Genomic DNA, 18,893 nt, shown 5'->3' on the forward strand with positions numbered 1-18,893 from the left:
GTATAGCGATTCGAAAGCCGCCGTCAGGGCATTCCAGAAAGGCCGGGTAGCCCGGCAGGTAGTTCAAATTCTGAAAGGCGCCAAACACGGCAACACCTCCATGCACTCGATCCTTTGGTTCCCTGCACACGTCGGGGCGATTGAGGGGGTTCCTCTGAACCTCAACGACGAGGCTGCGCGTGGCTTTACCGACCGCGCTGCCCTCGGGTCGGGCGACTCTCTCCCCGGACACCGAGACGCTCCTCTCACACACAATGAAATAACTAAATTCTTCTGCTTAGAGAGAAGGGTTTTCCCCCCGCCTCACTCCAAGTTAAGCAGGTCGCAGGCGGTCACACTAAGACTTCTGCAAACGAACTCGTACCCAAATCCGGCGTCCCTTAATAGCATATATCCAGAGATTTATACGAATTGTTCTTGCGTGGCCTGTGGTGAGGTAGCTACGTTGCCGCATATGTTCTGTGAGTGCGAGTCGCTGGGCCCGAAGTTCACCAAGGAAGAGTGGGACGCCCTCCTGCGAAGTCCCGTCTTTGAGGATCAAATCCTGGCCGTCCAGCGCGCCCGCGATCGGGCCGGCAGACTAGATCTGTCAGTCCCGTCGTGGGATTAGCCAGGTGCGCGTTTTATCGCGCTGTGCTGGACCAAATAAAAGTTTATTCACTCACTCACTCCCTCACTTCAAGTTTTTTTTTCCTATCTTCCTTCCTTCCGCCATAAAGCCGCCATCTTATGTTAGACCAGTCTGACTAGCGATAAAGACTTCGTATCTCGCGTATGTTCAAGTTTTTTAAGTATTTACACTCATTTGCAGCTTGGGAAATGGTCAAACTAGGAATTCGAGATTGGCTCTGTCAGGTTGTTTTGCAAAAGAAGTGCAAAGAAAAAGATTTACCGAAGAGCCTTTATAACCATCATGAGCTGGGACAAGAAAGACGTGGTGCAAGTAGAAAGGAAATCACCATTGTTAAAAGCCATCTTCAAACGCATGATGCGCTCCTATTCGCTCCCGTACAACCAGTGTCATGCACTCTGAAGGACCAAAGCGACAGGCAAAAGTTGATGTGCGTCGACATGCAAATAGATAGTGTCCAAACACAACGTCTGTGACGTGTTTCCGGCTCCGAAAATCGTTTCCGCCGCATTGAACCAGCAAGCAAACAGCCTAAGATCCACGTTTTCAATCCAGAGAGCAACACCCTATGATGCGTTCACTTGGACACCATTTATTCCAAGCATATCAAGGACATATATTCTAATGATGCTCTTGTCACAAACACGGAATATATACAATGCTGTTCAGTTCTAATCACACGCCAAATTCTAATGTTTTGACAGATTTCGTCTCCTCAGCAAACCCCTTTGCACAGGGTGATTGTTCTGTTATTAGTGGTCAATTTGCCCATCAAGAAATAGAAGTTGCGATTGATCAGTTACCAATTTCCAAAACACCACGTCCTGATGAAATCTGCCGATAATTTTATAAAGCCTCGACGTTTATATTAAACCATGTTTTACTTCAAGTTTTTACTGCTAGTCTTGATAAAGATTACCTACCACACTCATTTACCAGCAGTAATATTAATACCACAGCGTTAAAAACCCCGTGTCGCAGAAAATCCGGTGTCGGCGGAGTTGTCAGTGGGCGAAAATTGCCGTATTTATTTTGAAATAGTATGTATCCGCCACGCCTTGCTATATGGCATGAGATATATGCGGATTATATTGCCACACCATTCTATAACTAAAGCTGCTCATACTTTGTCTTGCATGCATGACAAAATTATTCCTCAGAATTTTGAGAATTACAGCCCACAAACAAATGTCTTGAAACAAAACACCGACAGCACATGTCTTATGTTTATTCTTCTCATACTACTTAAAATTGTGAAAGAATAACAAAAGCCTGAAAATAATGTAATATTTTTGGCGTGGCTGTGCGCTACTTCGGGGATTGGCCCACGCAACAGACCGCGTTTCTACCAGAAAGCTTGCCTTCGTGAGTAGTGTTCGCCGCCAGCGTTTCCCGTTAAACATTGCGGTTACATAAGCTACAGTTGTCGGGAAGTGTGAAAAGCAGTCAGGGACCTTTGAATGCTATTGCGCTCCACTCTTAAAGGCCAAGCTTAAGCCTCCTCCAAGCTTTTATCTTAATGCCTCAAAGAGGTGACAAAGAAAAGATATGGTCTGCAGTATGCTGTAGACCCATTACATTGGCGAATGTAGGCTGCAAAATTTATGCAAAAGTCGTATCTAATCGACTCCGGCATAAAGTTTCTCTCTATATTACCTACAGGGAAATCTGGCGCTGCAGCGCTGTGGTATGCTTGGGAATGCCAGTATATTGTGACTTTAGATTAGCATCGTTCTCGGAAAGCCAGGCAAGCACCGTTCCGTCTGTCACAATGACTCATTTTCTACTAAACTGTACATAAAAAACTGTTTTAGCTTTAGTATTAAACACAACCATATTTTGTTTGACTATGAGAGCTTGTTATTGCATGCATAATTATATGATACATAAAACATATCAGCGGGCCGCTAAAGTTGGAGGACAGACGACAAGATTCGCACTCGCTTTGAAACAGTTTGTAGTCCGTTCTTGCTTTTCTTCCCTTCGTCATGCATTGTAGGTGAGTAAAGATGATATTTGCGTGAATGGAAACATTTTATGAAGATTTTACTTTAAGAACGCGTTATTTGCGCAGCCATATCCACGTTTTAGACGAAGCCTCTTACAACGCAAGCCTCGCAGACACATATACTGTCATTCCCCCGTCGGCGCGGCGCCCCTTAAGAAACTCCCATAGACGGTGGCACGAGATTTCCCTCTAGGTGTTATAGTGAGAAACTCTATGGAGTCCAGCATGTAATGTCAATACTTATTGGACCTCACCAGATGTGCGGTTTGAAAGGCCGTTCCATACACACCAACCTACACCTGGACCAGACAGTTCTTCAGTACTGGTCATGCCACTGTGACCACTTTGCACTGCGTCAGATCTATTTAGCAAAAGCACTTGATCGATTCCCGGCCACGGCAGCCGCATTTCGACGGGGGCGAAATGCAAGAACACCCGTGTACTTAGCATTAGGTGCACATTAAAGAACCCTAGGTGGTCCAAGTTATTACGGAGTCCCCCACTACGGCGTGCCCCATAATAAGATTGTGGTTTTCACACGTAAAGCCCCATAATTTATTATCTTTCGATGAACCAAGCCTTTCTTTTCGAACTTTTAGAATACATAAATGTTGCCGCCATTGTTTACAAAGGCGTTCGCATGTGCTACAGTACTTGTTCTACACGTATCATTGTTAATGGTAATCTGCCTGAGCCGATGCATACATTCTTTCCTCTGTAAAACAGGGTTGTCTGTTATCGCCACTTCTATATGCCCTTTATTTAGCCATTGAGTATAAAAATTTTCACCTGCAGTGACATTCCAGTTTTAACATTTTAACAACTTTAATTGAAAAGTGTAATTATTGCATTCTACCGGCGTGAACATATGGGACACAAAGGAGCTCAAGAACAAGTTACGGACGGCACAAACAGTAATGTAATGAAAAATGTCACGTGTAAAGTTAAGAGATGGGGAGAGAGCGGTGTGGATCAGAGAGCAAACAGGGATAGCTGATATTCTAGTTGACATGGCGGGAAAAAATTGGAGCTTGACACGCTGTGCAATGCATAGGATGGATAAACGGTGTACCATTAGAGTTGCAGGATGGGTGCCAAGGAAAGAGGAGTGTAGTCGAGGACGGCAGAAATTTAGGTGGGGTGATGAAATTAGAAAATTTGCAGGCACAAGTTGGAATGAGCTAGCACAAGACACAGGTAATTGGCGATTGCTTTGCTGGAAGAGGCCTGCGTCCTGCAGTACACATAAAAATAGGTTGATGATGATGTATAATCCGCTGTCCAATTCCTCATGGTTCACCTTTGTCCTGAATATCTCTACAGTGTCGAGAAAACAAATATATACAGATTTATTGTCAATGATTTTCCCTGCTCTCCTCTACTAGCCGTTTCCCACCCCTATTTCCCACCCCACTCGAGAGGACTGGGAGGCGACCTTGCTCAGTAACTCTGGATTAGAGGAACGACGAGTTCTGGTCTAACAGGCTCAAGTGGTGGCTTCGACCAACGACGTCCCGGACTAAGGACGACACCTAGTTTAGTGGAGCCTATGAGCTTCACCCTCTCTGTTGAATAAAAGTTTGCACCACCACCAGCACCACCCACACACCATTTGAAGCATCCTCTTCATCAGTTGTAGTGAACGTCCAATTTTTCGGACTCCCTAGGGGCTGCGAAAACGTCGCAAGAAATGAGTGCCTGTCTTTCACTACCCTTAAGGGCTTAAATTGCCACAGGCATGCCCGCAAAAGCTCTGAAGGCCTGTCAGTACACGTATTAAGCATATCGGTGATGGTACTGCGACAGGAGACAGCGGGTGCACGCGTGTATAATACTGTGTCCCGTGACAATCGTCCCTACGCTTGTTAAAGGGCCCCTCACCTGGTCTGGCAATCTTGAGCTGACAAGCGCAGAGCATACAATGCACGGTAACAATCATGTTGCAAAGGATTACATCGCTACACGCCACGGAAAGGTCTGAAATTTCAATCCAAACGCTGTTTTTATTTTCCCTCGCGGCGACCGCGCTCCAAGCCGGACGGTGACGTATTTGTGTCCTCATTGCGACGTCGCTTGTGGTGACCCGTAACTTTGAGAACTATTCAAGGCAACATGTTATTTGTGTGATCTGTTGCTTGAATTAACGAATAGTTTACATAAATAATAAAACGCACAAAACGGAATGTCTGCGTGTTTTTAGTTTTCACACCAAAGCAAGAGATGTACTTCCGCTTCGTCTGCTTGTTCGCACAGTCATGCCGTCAGGCAGGTACCGAAACTATGTCATCTTTTACCGTGTTCCAGCACGTGATCATGCTCCAAGATCCGCTTGTTCTGCCTCAGTATTGTGTTGCACTGAATTATACCGTTAGTCATGTGTCCTCATGCACAGCGGGCAAAATCGTGCGCTGCGCAAAACCAGACAATCACAACAGCTAGCGCACAACGGCGTGAGCAAAAGTGCCTGACGAAAAAAGAAGGAAAGAAAAAACAAAAATGCGGAGGAAAAAAAATGAAGGCAGGGCCGTTGAAGTATGCGTCACGCGATCTTCGTGCCCCGGTATGGGAGAATGCAAGGAAGGAATTTCGCTTGCGGAGGCTAGACAGGACAGTCTTGCTTGGCAGTGGTGCTCGCCTCCTGAAATCATGGGTTCGCGGCACTGAAATATTTTTATCTCGGCTACACTCTTAAACAAATGCATAACCTTTGGGGTGTTTATCTCCCACACAACAACAATCGTCATGTCTTGCTGGCGTTTGTTTTCTTGAAAATGCTGCGCTCGCTACTTTCCTGTCGAGAAAGCTCTGTCACGCTGACAACGCCCATGCTATTCATGGCTTAGAAGTACCGGGTTCCCAGCATTAAGGAAAGGAAATGTGGACAAGACAGATGACGATTATTGTTGTGTAGCAAGATACGACTCAAAGGGTGTAATTTTGCTGAAGAGTATATTAATGAACCGATTTGAAAAAATTTTGCGGCAGAACGCTTCCTAGAGGACATGTAACTTCCAGCGTATAACCAAAATTTGCTATGGGGCCTGGCGAAAGGCCCTTTAAGCTTCACCGCGTACCATTCCTCTATTGAGGCGAAGCTGACATTCGAGAACCAGCATTATGCAATACGCCTTGCTTTCTGAGCTTTGAAGCCGATTCCGAGGATTACAAAGGCGGAGGATTCCGAGGATTACAAAGGCGGAGTCGGTGCCATTGCAGACAGCGGCGAATTCTTGAGATAAAAAAACACGGCACCGAACGGCAAGAACCTTAATAGCGAACGTCGAAGCAGCTAGGCCTCGCATTGCCGCGGTGGTAGCTACAGCTGCCAGCCGATCTCTGTGTGAGAGCGCTGGTTGGAGGCAGCGAGATAATCAAAATGGCAGCGGTGGTGGCTTAGATTAATGACATTTCAGACCTGCGGTAACGGCAAAAAGTCACGAAAATCACATGGCGAAGAGTTCTTGCGTCCTAAATTTCAGGCGTTCTTATACATTTGCTCGATTGGGTACGTGGCAGAGCAGCGAAGCTGCCCGAATTATCGGGCATGTCCCAAAAATCGGGCGTCCGGATAATCGGTCGCTGACTGTACACTGGCAACTCCTCCAGCCGACAACACGGCGTCAATGGTGATTCGTCACGATTTTTTGCTGTTACTCGAGCCAGCATTAGCGCGACTTTAGTTCCCTTTCAATAAAATTACACCTAATATTTCCTGACAGAAGCACAAATTCCCTGAGTTTTTCATGAGTATTTCCAGACTATTGAAAAAATCCTGAGCATTCCATATTTTACCAGTTAGACACCCTGACTTTGCAAGTCCGAATATTTCAGTCCCAGGCCGGGCCCGAGCATCGTACTTTCAGGATCGGGCGAGACTTGTGCCGGGAAAAACGGCTTGTGCAGCCCTTTAGTGTCACCTGTAAGGCACGAAGGTGCTGATGGCTTTCGTCATGAACTGGCTGGACAGCTGGCTCAAGAGGCAACATGAGCACAACTCCAGGTAAGGAGTGAGTGGAAGACACGACGGGATTCCAGAGCACCTCCACCACTTTTGTAGCAATGGTTGAGCCAGTGCTTTATTCCAAAACTAAGTGTGCACTAGAGATGATGATGTAAGTTGATGCTGACGAATGCACACAGATGACAAAGTGAGTGCAGTACATGTTAGCGTATACAAAATAGTAGAGAAACTCAAGCAACCTGTCTGGTTTCAATGACCATTCACTATGATTGCTGCTTTTATTGTCACTTTACAGCAGTTCTGTTTCTAGGCACAAGTCTGCTGCATAAATAGCTCGTTACTTCCAGTTCATGATCCTCACCTGTTATCCTGCTATGCACATTCGCTACCTGCTTGACAGTATACAAAGAGATGACAATGGGTCAACAGAACCATGGTGCCAAGAAGAGAAAGGATTGACATCGGTTCTTAAAAAAAAAAGAAGAAAAGTTGCTCGAAGAGTACAAATGTGTAAAATGGTACCTGCCCAATAACCCTAGTGCATAAACAGCTGCGCTGTGAAAACTTTCAAAGTGAAGACGAAATAAACTGTTGTCCACTTCTCTTACAAGCCTAGAACTTCAGCGTGAACTTCATTTATAGTGTATAATAAAAGACAGCCAGTACAGTGTGGACTGATTTGACAAGGAACAGACAGTCAGTCACCGCTACAGAGTCATGCTGCCCTTATGTATACAGTGAAATCTCGTTGATACGATTCGGCTAAATACGTTTTTCGGCATAATACGTTTTTTTTTCGTTCCCGGCCGATGCCCTATAGAGGTAAATGCATTTTTGTACGGCTAATACGATCGTATTTCCACGTCGGTTTGGATAATACGATCCCGGAAACGTCTTCTGTATGATGATAACATCAGAGCCAGTCCTTTGAAGCGGGTGGGCAGAGCTACTGAAATTAACATCGAGCGAAACGACAGGCACGGCGGACTAAAGACGCGGCGACGCGCGCTTTGTATGCTCGAGGCTTGGCCTGGCTCGGCTCGGCTAGAGTCCGGCCGTGCTTCTGCGCAGCGCCTGCAGCAGTGTGGCGGCCTCTGGGAGCAATTTTCGCAAGCTCGCACACCAAACGCACCGAAGGTTTTTAGCGCCATCTAACCTAAGACATAGTACTCACGGTAAAATCACGTGACCAAGAAGCAGTGATTGGCGCATGCATTGATGATGCTGTAGGCTTTGTTGGCTTTGTGCTTGCCATTTTGGTGTTTCGAGCGTTCAGCTTGCACTTCGCGCTTATCGTTTCTTCTGTTTTGGTGCCGCGTTTCACCCGTGCGCTTCAACATGTCTAGAAAGCGTAAAGCGTTATCGCTGAAAGAAAAACTCGACGTCCTAGCAAAAGTCGACGAAAATCCGCAGAAGAAACGTGTCGACCTGGCACGCGAACTTTGTTTGCCTGTCTCCACGCTGAACACGATCGTCGGCAAGCGAGAAGAAATTCAGAAGAACATTCAAGTCTTCGGCGCCGGCGTGAAGCAAACAAGGGGCGCCCAGCATGGCAAGATGGAAGAGGTTCTTCTGGCATGATTCAGGGAAGTAAGGGCGGCGGGCGTGAACGTGGACGGGACAGTTGTTCGTGAGAGAGCTGATGAGATAGCACTCTCGTTGGTCATCGAAGATTTTAAAGCTTCGGGCGGGTGGCTCCATCGTTTTAAAACACGGCATGGCCTGTCGTATAAAACCGTTTCCGGCGAAGGGAAGTCTGCCGACCAAGATCAGGTCTCCAACTGGCTTTCGACTCTGCCGGCGGTGATTGCTCAGTACCAGCCAAGGGATGTGTTCAACGCAGATGAAGCTGGGTTGTTCATCAATCTTCAGCCCGAGAAAAGTCTCAGCATAAAAGGTGAGACGTGTCAAGGCGGAAAAAAAAGCAAAGAAAGAGTCACCGTATTGTTGTGCTGCAACGCTGATGAAACCGAGAAGCTCAAGCCTACTGTCATTGGCAAATACTGGAAGCCACGCTGCTTTTCGCGTAACCCACGCCTTCCTGTCATTTATAAAGCGAATGAGAAGGCATGGATGACCGGAGCCCTTTTCACAGAGTTCCTCACATTTCTGGATGCCCGGATGCGTGCCGCGAACCGTAGAATTCTTCTGGTTCTCGACAATTGTGCCGCGCACCCTGTCGATACTTCGTGGCTGCAAAACGTAAAAGTAATTTTCCTGCCGCCCAACTGCACCAGCCACTTGCAGCCCCTAGATGCAGGAATCATTAGAAACATGAAATTTCACTTTAGGAGCTTGTTGATCAGATGCTTTTTGGCCAAGATTGACCGGAAAGATGCCAGCTTGAAGGTGGATCTTCTTGATGCCATCCATTTTCTGGCGATGTCATGGGATCGCGTCAAACCTGACACCATCGCCAACTACTTCAAGAAGTGTGGCTTTTTTTGTGCACCTGGCGATACTGAGGAAAATGGAGATGACAGCGCAGAGATTGACATCCCGGACTGGGGTGACCTCAATGTCGACGCGTCTCCGGAAGAGTTTGTATCGGCGGACGACCAACTGGCGACATGTGAATTGCGCACCGTCCAAGACATATTGCAGATGTTACCGCTGAAGAGGAGTGCGACGACGATGACAACCAAGATGCCGGAGATTGCAGCAGCGATCGTCGGCCATTAAATACTGACGGTGCTCTCGAAGCTTTGGACGGGCTTCGTGGCTTTGTCGCGTCTGCGGAGCTCAGCGAGGAAACTGCTACTCGTTTTTACGAGTTCCAGAAAAGCTTGCTGCAGGACCTCGAAAAGCAAAAAGTGCAGCGCAAAGTGACGGATTATTTTAAAGTGCTTTAATAAAAGCAAGTTCTGTGCCAAGTATGTATTATTCGAGATCTTTTGGAGTCCGTTTTGGATAATACGATTTTTGGATAATACGTTTAATACGTTTAATACGTTAATAATAATACGTTTAACACGTTAATAGCTAGCAAAGACAAGATACTATGAGACACGTATAAGAAAAACCCGACTCAATAAGCTTCAATTACTACGGGTTGAATAGAAGAACTGCAGCACCTGCTAGCTCAGCTCTAATGGAATGTTCCTTGACATGTTCGGCCACACTGTACCTTACAGGAGGTACGGCATACACACACAAAAAAATAACACGCCTTGCAAAATGCTTGCACGCACGTGAGTTTTTAAGTGAGCAACAGTGATGATTATGCAATGTGAAAAATTGTTCGTGCTCTTATTAAAGACAACTGTAGCATACTACACATAAATGACATACAAATGCACAAATACACACACAAAGAAAATATAGACATATATAGCAAAAAGCGGTCTTAATTGTTCCTAGCATCAATGGAATGCAATACACCAAAACATTTTGAAACAGAGAAATAGCAAAAAACTGAAAAACAGCATTGGAGGAATTGGCCATAAAAGTTGCTAGCTGCAAGCAGCGTTAAAAAAGCTCAAGGCACATGTCATACATGTTTCAAGCAACTAACATTTGTGAGAGTTATTTTCAAGGCATATGCAACACATGCCAATCAATACATACAGAAATGGGATTTCTTGCAAGCTGTGTGTCTTTAGGCCACTTTCCATTTGAAAGATGCCATTGCACACCAACCAGTGACGTCAAAAGGAGAGAGCTGGGAAGGGTGTAGGAGGGCGACTTTCCTTACCAAGAATTTGGCAGCACTGTCACTGCAGATAGCTGGCCAGGCTGCTCAGAGCCAAAAAATGACTGCTCACCCACCACATCACCTGACCCAGCTACCAAGCGTTTCTGAGGCCACTGGCACAAACCAAGTGTCTCAAATGCACATGATACTATTAGGCCTGACCACAGGGACAAGGTAATCTGCAAAAACAAATAGGTGTTCCTTTTTCTGTCAAAATGCTTAAACTCAGTGCAACATGTGCTTACAAGCCACAGGTGATCTTTATATTCAACCATTGTTCAAGAGCAGGGCTTTTGCCAGTACAAAGTAACTCATTGTTACAAACGACTCATCACGACACATGGGCAATGCACGATGCGCTCCGTCTGCATAGACATGCTGCCATTATTAAAGCATGACAGATACGAGATTCTGAACACATAACGAGTGCCTTGAGGCCCGAGGTGCCTGAGCAGTTGAAAGATATACATTTGTGCAGAAAAAGTTAACTGCACTGAGGAAGGAAAAGGTTCAGAGGTGGTTTTGACAAACTTGGTGATGTTAAAATGAATAAGCATGTCATACTGCAAATAATTTTGAACTTCCCAGAGCATGTGCTACACAGAACACGATGCAGAGCTCATTTTATGCCTAAACAGAAATATATACGAATAGACTCGTCAAAGCACAGGTTAAGTATTGGCTCTTATTAAATATGGCATCGTTCCTATTTTTAGTAGTTTACTATTGCAGCATACGTGCAGATCAATGACAGATTTGGAGAACAGTAAAACAGCTGCAAGATAACAAAAAATGTTGAGCTACACAGATTGCATGGAGCTACCAAGTATGTACGTGTGCATTAAAAGGCACCTCGCCAGGCCCTAGTTCAAATTCTGTTTACACACTGAAAATTGTAAAATGCCTTCTAAGGAGTGTTGCACCGAAATAATTTTTCAAATCAGTTTGGTATTACAGTTGAATCCCGCCACAACGAATACCGCCACAACGAAATTTCCGCGACAACGAATAATTTTTTATTCCCCGCGAGTATCCTATAAGAATTAATGGCCTAAATTTCTCTGCACAACGAACCATTTTTGCAGAGCGTTTCCGCTTCAACGAAATTTTCGCGTTCAAAATCGAAACCGAAACTAGTTTTATTGGCGAGAAGTCCAAGTCACATCCAAAGCCACATTAAGCATGAAATCACGTGATTGCAGTTCCGCCATTTTGGCTTTGTGTCGTGGTCGCGTTGTTCACTCGCTGCCTTTCTCTTCGACAACGACGAGTTTTCATCCGCAGGACACGATGGCAACGCAAGTGAAAAAACGCAAAACTCTTTCCCTTGAGCAAAAAGCTCAAATAATCGCCCAAGCAGAAAGCGGAAGGAAGAAAGCGGCAATTGCTGAAGACTTCGGAATTCCTGCAAGTTCGCTGTCAACGATTCTAGGCAATAAGGACAGCGTGAGAATGGCACTTGCTTCAGGCACATCCTCGAAGCACAAAAAGGTGACGCGGCCCCTCCATGAAGAGTTGGACAAAGCAGTGCATGCGTGGTTTGTGGAAGCACGAGCCAGCAACGTCCCCCTGTCCGGAAGCATCGTCCAGCAGAAAGCCTTGAACTATGCATGCCTACTTGGCATTGATGATTTTAAAGCCAGCATTGGCTGGCTAAACCGTTTCAAGGCCCGCCATAACATCGTTGGAAAAGTGTTGTGCGGCGAGTCAATGTCAGCAGACGTGGACGGAGCAGCTGCTTGGAAGGCGAGTAACATGGCCGGAATTTTAAGCAACTTCGCGCCTGCAGACATTTACAACGCCGACGAGACCGGGCTATTCTACGAGATGTTGCCGGCTAGGACGCTCGACTTCAAGGGGCAGCGCTGTCACGGCGGCAAACACAGCAAAAAACGCATCACAGTGCTGCTTTGCACAAACATGGATGGCTAGGACAAGCGTCCGCCGTTAGTCATAGGCAAAAGTGCCAAGCCGCGCTGTTTTAAGGGAACTCGTAGCCTACCTGTGCAGTACAAGGCGAACAACAAGTCATGGATGACCCGCGCTATTTTCACCGAGTGGATGATGGCATTCGACCGCGACATGAAGCGGCAGGGCCGTAAAGTTTGCTTGCTTTTGGACAATTGTTCAGCGCATCACTCCGACGAAGTCAAGCTCACTAACACGGAGCTGAGGTTTTTCCCTCCCAATTGCACGTCTGTCTTACAGCCTCTCGATCAGGGCGTGATTCTTAGCCTGAAGCGCGCTTACCGCGGGAGGTTAATTCAGCGGCTGCTTTTTAACACTGAAACCGGCCGAGACACGAAGGTGGACTTGTACGTGGCACTGCAGATTATGTCTGCTGCCTGGAGCACACTGGGGCGCTCAGTAATTGTGAACTGTTTCAGGCACGCCGGATTTGCCGAAGGTCGACCCGTACACTCTGCTGGCCTAACACCAGGCGTTACAGACGACGACGAAGAGGCGTCACCGGCTCCGGGGATCGCGGCCGCCTGGAAAACGCTGGGAGAAATAGGAACCGTGCCGCCTAATCTCGAGCTCGACGAATACATCGGCGCTGACGCTTGTGTTGTTGTTCACGAAGATGTGAGTGATGAGCAGATCATAAAAGCTGCCCGGAATGATAAGGACTCTTCCGATGAAGAAGACGACGACGTACAGGAAGCGCCGGCTGCGGCAACCGCCGTACAGGTGATGGACGCTTTTGATGTCATCAGGAATTTCGTTGCTGTCCGAGACGACGATGTTGCAATGGGTTTGCTGACCGAGTGCGAAAATCGCGTGACGGCGTTGCTCGCCGTGAAGCGTAAGCAAACCAAGCTTACAGATTTTTGGCATTAAACGCCTTTGCTGCTGCTTGGGCAATTCTTTCTGCGTTTCACGTCAAATTTTTGCGATAACGAAGTTCCGCGAGAACGAATTTTTTTTCGTGCACCGTGAATTCCGTTATAGCGGGATTCAACTGTACAGGAAATAGCAGAAATCAACTGGCTTGTTATCATGCCACCGGGAAGCTTCACTGCCAATGGTGACACTCTTTCCCTTTCCCTAGACCAGCCTTCGAAAACAATGTTCCTTCCCTGCCTTCTTCCACAACGGAGCCAAGAGACCAAGTCCACGCCTCCGAGTCCCGCCTCCTTTTTTTTGTTATATTTCTTTCTTTCTCTTCCTTTCATGCTGCACGATGTATTTACAGCAGCGGCGTGGCACCTTCTGCATAGGATGACTACCCAAGTCATGTGTGATAGCGGGCGAAGTACGTGACAATGTATTTTACAAGAGCGCCTTTGTGCATGTTACCTTGATGCTCTGGCTGGTGGCGGAGTTTCCTCAAGAGGAAGGGCGCGTGGTGTTTGGCTTGAAATTTCCGCTATTTTCATCGCTTGCAGTGCTGTAATACTTTGCAGACACGATCATAGTGAGTAATTTGCACTCGTCTGTCAGAAATGGCCAAACCTGGTGAGGGGCCCTTCAAAGCAAACATTGGGGGAAGAAAGATTCTGGCTGTACAATATAACCATACAGGCCTTGCCAAAATGGAATGGAAAAGCAAATGGAATGGTGCTCTGAAAAAAATGCACACGGGCTTTGGAGTCAAAGCTTGTCCCAGAAGGCAAAGCATAGAGAAAAACAAAATCAACTCTCAACCTATTTCTTCAGTGAGGGGTAGACCTCGCGTGAATTCAGTAGGAAAAAAGAGAAAGGGAGAAGCCACCACTTCATTCTATTCAAAATATATGGCAGCAGTGATAAAACATTGGGCACAAATCCCATGCCAAAAAGATACATCGGCCACCAAATCTGCTTATGGCAACCTTTCCCATGGAAGGCTTGCCTTCTGACAGGTGTGTCAGGTGGAATGCTAAGAAAAATGTCATGCTCTTAAATGGATGGCCTTGGCACATGCATCAAAAACGGCCTATCAGCCACAAATGAGCATCACAGAGACCCAGTGGCCTCAATGCTGCTTAGACCCAAGTCTACTCCTACAGTGCAGTGCAACCGGTACATTTTCTAGACATCACAAACACAAAACGCGGTGGTTCCTCAACCTTGGCACTTCGATTGAGGAATGCTCACACTACAGACATACAATAGTGTCACCAAGCATGCAAAATCCACATTCAGCAACCTATAAACTGATTGGGTTTAATTATCTCATCCTGTGAACGGAAGCTCTTGAGCTATTGTCACAAGAATTCATATACAACTCCCACGGCTGTGCACCACGTCACCAAAATCTGGCCAAAAACTTAAATATACTGGCGAAATTAGGTCTACTATTACTATCACTAATATTAGCTAAATGGGAAAGTAAAGAAGGCTGCTCACACATCACATGTCGAAGCCACTATGCAGCCTGCTGGCAGTTTGAATCTGCCTGTCCACATTCAATACAAAACCTCCTAAGCTGTCGATGCGAAATGAGGAAAGGTTACACATTCTGCGAGCGCTTTGTCACTGACCTGAGGAAGTCAGCCAGACAACTTGAAACTACACAAGGAAGATGTCCTGTACCACTGACACAAGTACAACCAGTCGTATACTGGGCTGATGTTACCGTTGCGCCACATTCTGCACGTTGTTGTGAAACCTCAGAGCACCAGCTCCTCTTGTTCCTCATATTCGATCTTTTCTCCCATGGGCGAAACCCTCTCTTCCTCCACGGAACCGCTGCTTGGTGACACGACATTCCGCGGCATAGGTTGTGGTTCCTCCGTTGGCGAGACTACCTCCCGATTTCCTTCCTCTTCCTCCTCCTCCTCCACCTCTTCATCCTCATCGACTTTGAGACTATCTCCGTTGACTGTTACACTTGTGCAGTGATTGACCAAGACTGTTGTCGTCGCTGCTGGCAGCGGCGCACTTGGACTGTGGTCTGCTGTGCCATTGGGGACGGAGGAGAGCTTGTCCACAAACTCCGGATCAAGGGACCGTAGCCGGTCAAGGAAGCTCGCTTTGTCCTCGTCGCTCCAGCCCTGGGAGAATAGTAGACACATCTAAGGCATTTATAAAGGGTTCTAAGACATGTAAGAAAAGCTTTTCAATGCACTACAACGGCATTACTATGCCCACAGGATCTCTGAGGTAAACAAAGTACATTAGTACTCCGTTGACACAGTCTTTGCTGTTGAGTTTTCCTGGCTACTACGTCGTGTTCATGAGGTTGTGACCAAAAGAAGCCCACTGACTCCTATATATTACATTCCCATTTGATACATTGCCATTCTGTAATGTGCCCTCGTTTTGCATTTTGTTTGAACAGGGGGGTGACATAAATTTAGTGGTGCAAAGGCAAACTCACTCTCGCACATCGCTAGAAGAGATAAATATTTTAATGCAGTGAAACCTCGTTACTAGGAACTCCACATTAACAAACTTTTCATAAATCCCATGCAGACTGCTCATAGTTTCCTAGTAAAAATTTCAGTACGACGAACTGCAGCATACCAAGCTTTTCAGAATAACGATTGTCATTCAGCTTCTATGTCATGTTAACAACGCCTCAGCACTACAAACTAATATTCCAAAATCTGGGGATGCTTAGATTTTAGTGCATCTTAAACAGCAGCCAAAACAGGAGGCTAACAGACAAGACGCAAAAAGAGGATGCCGTGACACATGGGTTTCGGAAAACCAAGATGGTGCTGGAGCAGAAAAAATTTCAGAGGGTTGATGCATCACGTTTTGCGAGCGCGTGCGTGCTCTGCCCAGACAAAGGTCACCTGGCAATGGAGGCACGTCTCTTTCTTTCTTTCACCATTTTTTCTGCGGACGTGCTTCTTTATGCGGCCAGTCGTAATAGCTTCGAGCATGGAGAAATGTGACCTCCGTGCTTGCGGGGACGCCACAAGGTAGCACTTTCCGAATGGTATCGTTTACACGTGCACGCACTTTGGAATAGTTGAGGCGTCTGCTTCAAGTGAAACAGTTGCGGTGTCCACGGCAAGCAATGTGAAAAACAAACAAAATAAACAGTATGCTTCATAGGTGACATGGAGGTTCACATCAACACGGGCTGATTTGAAAATGGTTAATTTTGGGGCTTTCACTATAACGACCTTTCAGAATAATGAACAATTTCCCGCAGTCCCCTGAAGTTCGTCATATCGAGATTGCCACTGTAGTTGCGGTTAAGCATGTCATACCCCGCCCGTGGCCCCACTTTGATATGATGCAAGTACGTGATTGTCAGTCTAGATTACCATGAATCTACACGATTGTGGTTTTTGCCGGTTCCCTAAAGTTAGCTTCGCCGCAATACAGCCATGTCAAGCGGTGAAGCATATGCAGATTTTTTGTAGTGAAGCATATTGAAAGTGTAAAAGGGGTCACTGTCATTGAACATAGTACGCATGTGTGTCCCTTAAAAATATACGCGCCCAAGCGCTATTCTGTTTACCTCAATATCAGGACAAGTATAAGGAGAGCATAGAGGACTGTAGTCAAAACTGTGAAAAAGTTGCACAGAAACCATCGGGGGATGATTACCTAAGCCAAGTAGCTTAGCACTGCAAATCTGCAGAGATATCAATTGCTTATTTTTTGGAATCCAACGCCACCTAATGAATTTCTTGGTAGGCTTGCAGCAGGAAGCTATCGGTTTAATGAGACAATGATCGCCCATATGCTGGCCACCATAGTTTCTTGGCTTCTGTCATTTGCTCACTCTTCCAGTTTGGTAGTGTGGTGGTGAAATACAGTTACAGCTCAGTGCTACTTCCTCTAATGTAGTTCCTTTGGTTTACGACCCATATGGGTGCCACATAAAATGCTCTGTTTTAGGTTTAGCATTTATGGAAACAATAGACAGGTTTAGTTTAGCGTACACTATAATACAGGGGGTCGTTACTGAGTATGCGCAGAACGCTAAATGACCCAGTGTATAATAGCGTATGCACGCTATCTCTCAGATTTAGCGTTATCATCTTTGCGTGGCTTGCGTAGTTTGCGGGAAACATGGCGGTGGTCCCGGCTGCCCATTTCGAATTGAATTTGGCGTTGTTTGCACAAAATTCACTTAATTCACAGCAAATCGCTGTGTAAGCGGCTTTCACTTAGTCTCAAGCCGCTTCGACGACGGCATATTATGCATAACCTTGTGGAGTTGTTGAGATCGCTTCTCGTTTCGAACGAGTCGAAGCCTAATGAAAGAAACATTTCGAGATGTCAGCTCCACCTATCGCTACAGTTGGGAGATAGCCCCAATGACGGTGTATGGCCTCTGAGATCCGAAGGGCTAGCAGGGGTACTAAAACTTTAATAAACATGCGCTGCTTAGCATACGCTATAGTTGTGTACACTAAATTGTAACTGTCTAATAACACTCAATAGTGTGCAGGATGCATACTTTCGTTAATTTTCTTTGGTATGATGGCAGTTCTTGCAGCACCTGCAAGCCTAGACTGTGCACAGAGTCGCTGCTGCCTCCATATACTATGACATTGCTTCTGGCACCATCAATGTGCTTATATGCGGCGGCGCTTTGAGAGCTACAGACCTCAACCAGAAATGCCAGAGGGATTCAGCAGGCAAGCTATCGCCTTAAATGTTACGACCAAAACTGACATGTTGCCGACTAGAGCCTCACCAGTGTAACTAGATGAAAGTGTAACCAGCTAGCACAAAAAAGCAGGGGCACTATAGCGTAAAACTAAACTATTCCAATCTGTTTTTATTCCAATCTCCTGACTTCAAATTTACATAACCACCGACGTAAGCATCAGGCAGTAACCCGCAGCTTTGTTTGAAAACCCCAATCAAATGTGCTCCTTGTTTATAGGAGGTCACTTTTTTTTTGCCTTCAAAACGATTAGCATTGCCTATATTGAGCATATTTTTTTATCGCATTGGCTGACAAGATGCAAGAAGCATGCTTTAGTTGAGAGGGTTTCGTTGGGGCCGAGCCACCACAGTGAAAGTAGATAACTGATGAGGAAGGTGGTGCCGAGGTCTGCATTTGATCCGTTTGTTCTAGCCTTGCGGTGGCTGGTCTAAAATTGCGGTGGCATGCAACAGAATGGTAAAAATGTCGCCAGAATGGATTCTTGGCAAATGGTTGGCGTCGTATATGTGCCAAAAGGTCTTGATAATCTTACACTGCCACGCAAAATCCTTTATTGTATGCAAATAAATCCACGCTCCCCCGTTGCTCCAAGTAGCTAGCGCCAGAGCAATTGGCGGACAGCCATCTTCTATTCCTTTCGGAACGGGACACTCTCCGGCTATTCAGAAAAAAATTCAGTTTTGTTTGTCATATTAATGTGTCCAACGTGTACACATCACTTTGACACAGTGAGTTCTCACGGTTTTGCGATGTCGCATGACAGGCAGGTGAAGTGGGCACAGCCCAAAAACGTTTGATCAATGGCAGCATATTATGGTGAAAAACGATGTCGAATCAGAAATAATAATTTTTCTTTCCTTCAGTCTAATCATGCATAATCAGTGTGCACGCATCATACCAGATGGGGCGTTTTCGCGACGTTGCGTGAGATACAGGCGAAGTGGGGGTGGCCCGAAACGAAGTGGGGGTGACCCGAAAAGTTCGATGGTTTCACCTTTCTTTTATTGTCAAAATTCAAGGCATGTAACATTT

The 18,893-nt window shown here is 46.1% G+C and overlaps 1 protein-coding gene and 1 pseudogene across 3 annotated transcripts in view; one reads left to right on the top strand and one right to left on the bottom strand.

Moving 5' to 3' along the window:
- Nucleotides 1-6,842: 6,842 nt before the first annotated feature.
- The window catches only part of LOC135914004 (uncharacterized), a 36,943-nt gene continuing 24,892 nt past the window's right edge, over nt 6,843-18,893 (bottom strand). For all 3 annotated transcript variants that reach the window (XM_065446705.2, XM_065446707.2, XM_065446706.2), the window contains one exon: nt 6,843-15,273. In XM_065446705.2, coding sequence (XP_065302777.1) covers nt 14,890-15,273 — 384 coding nt within the window. In that variant the 3' untranslated portion in view covers nt 6,843-14,889. The remainder of the gene's footprint in view (nt 15,274-18,893) is intronic.
- On the top strand, nt 11,477-13,164 carry LOC139048106 (tigger transposable element-derived protein 6-like; annotated as a pseudogene).

The sequence above is a fragment of the Dermacentor albipictus genome, chromosome 7, assembly GCF_038994185.2.
Source record: "Dermacentor albipictus isolate Rhodes 1998 colony chromosome 7, USDA_Dalb.pri_finalv2, whole genome shotgun sequence".
Taxonomy (NCBI): Eukaryota; Metazoa; Arthropoda; class Arachnida; order Ixodida; family Ixodidae; genus Dermacentor; species Dermacentor albipictus.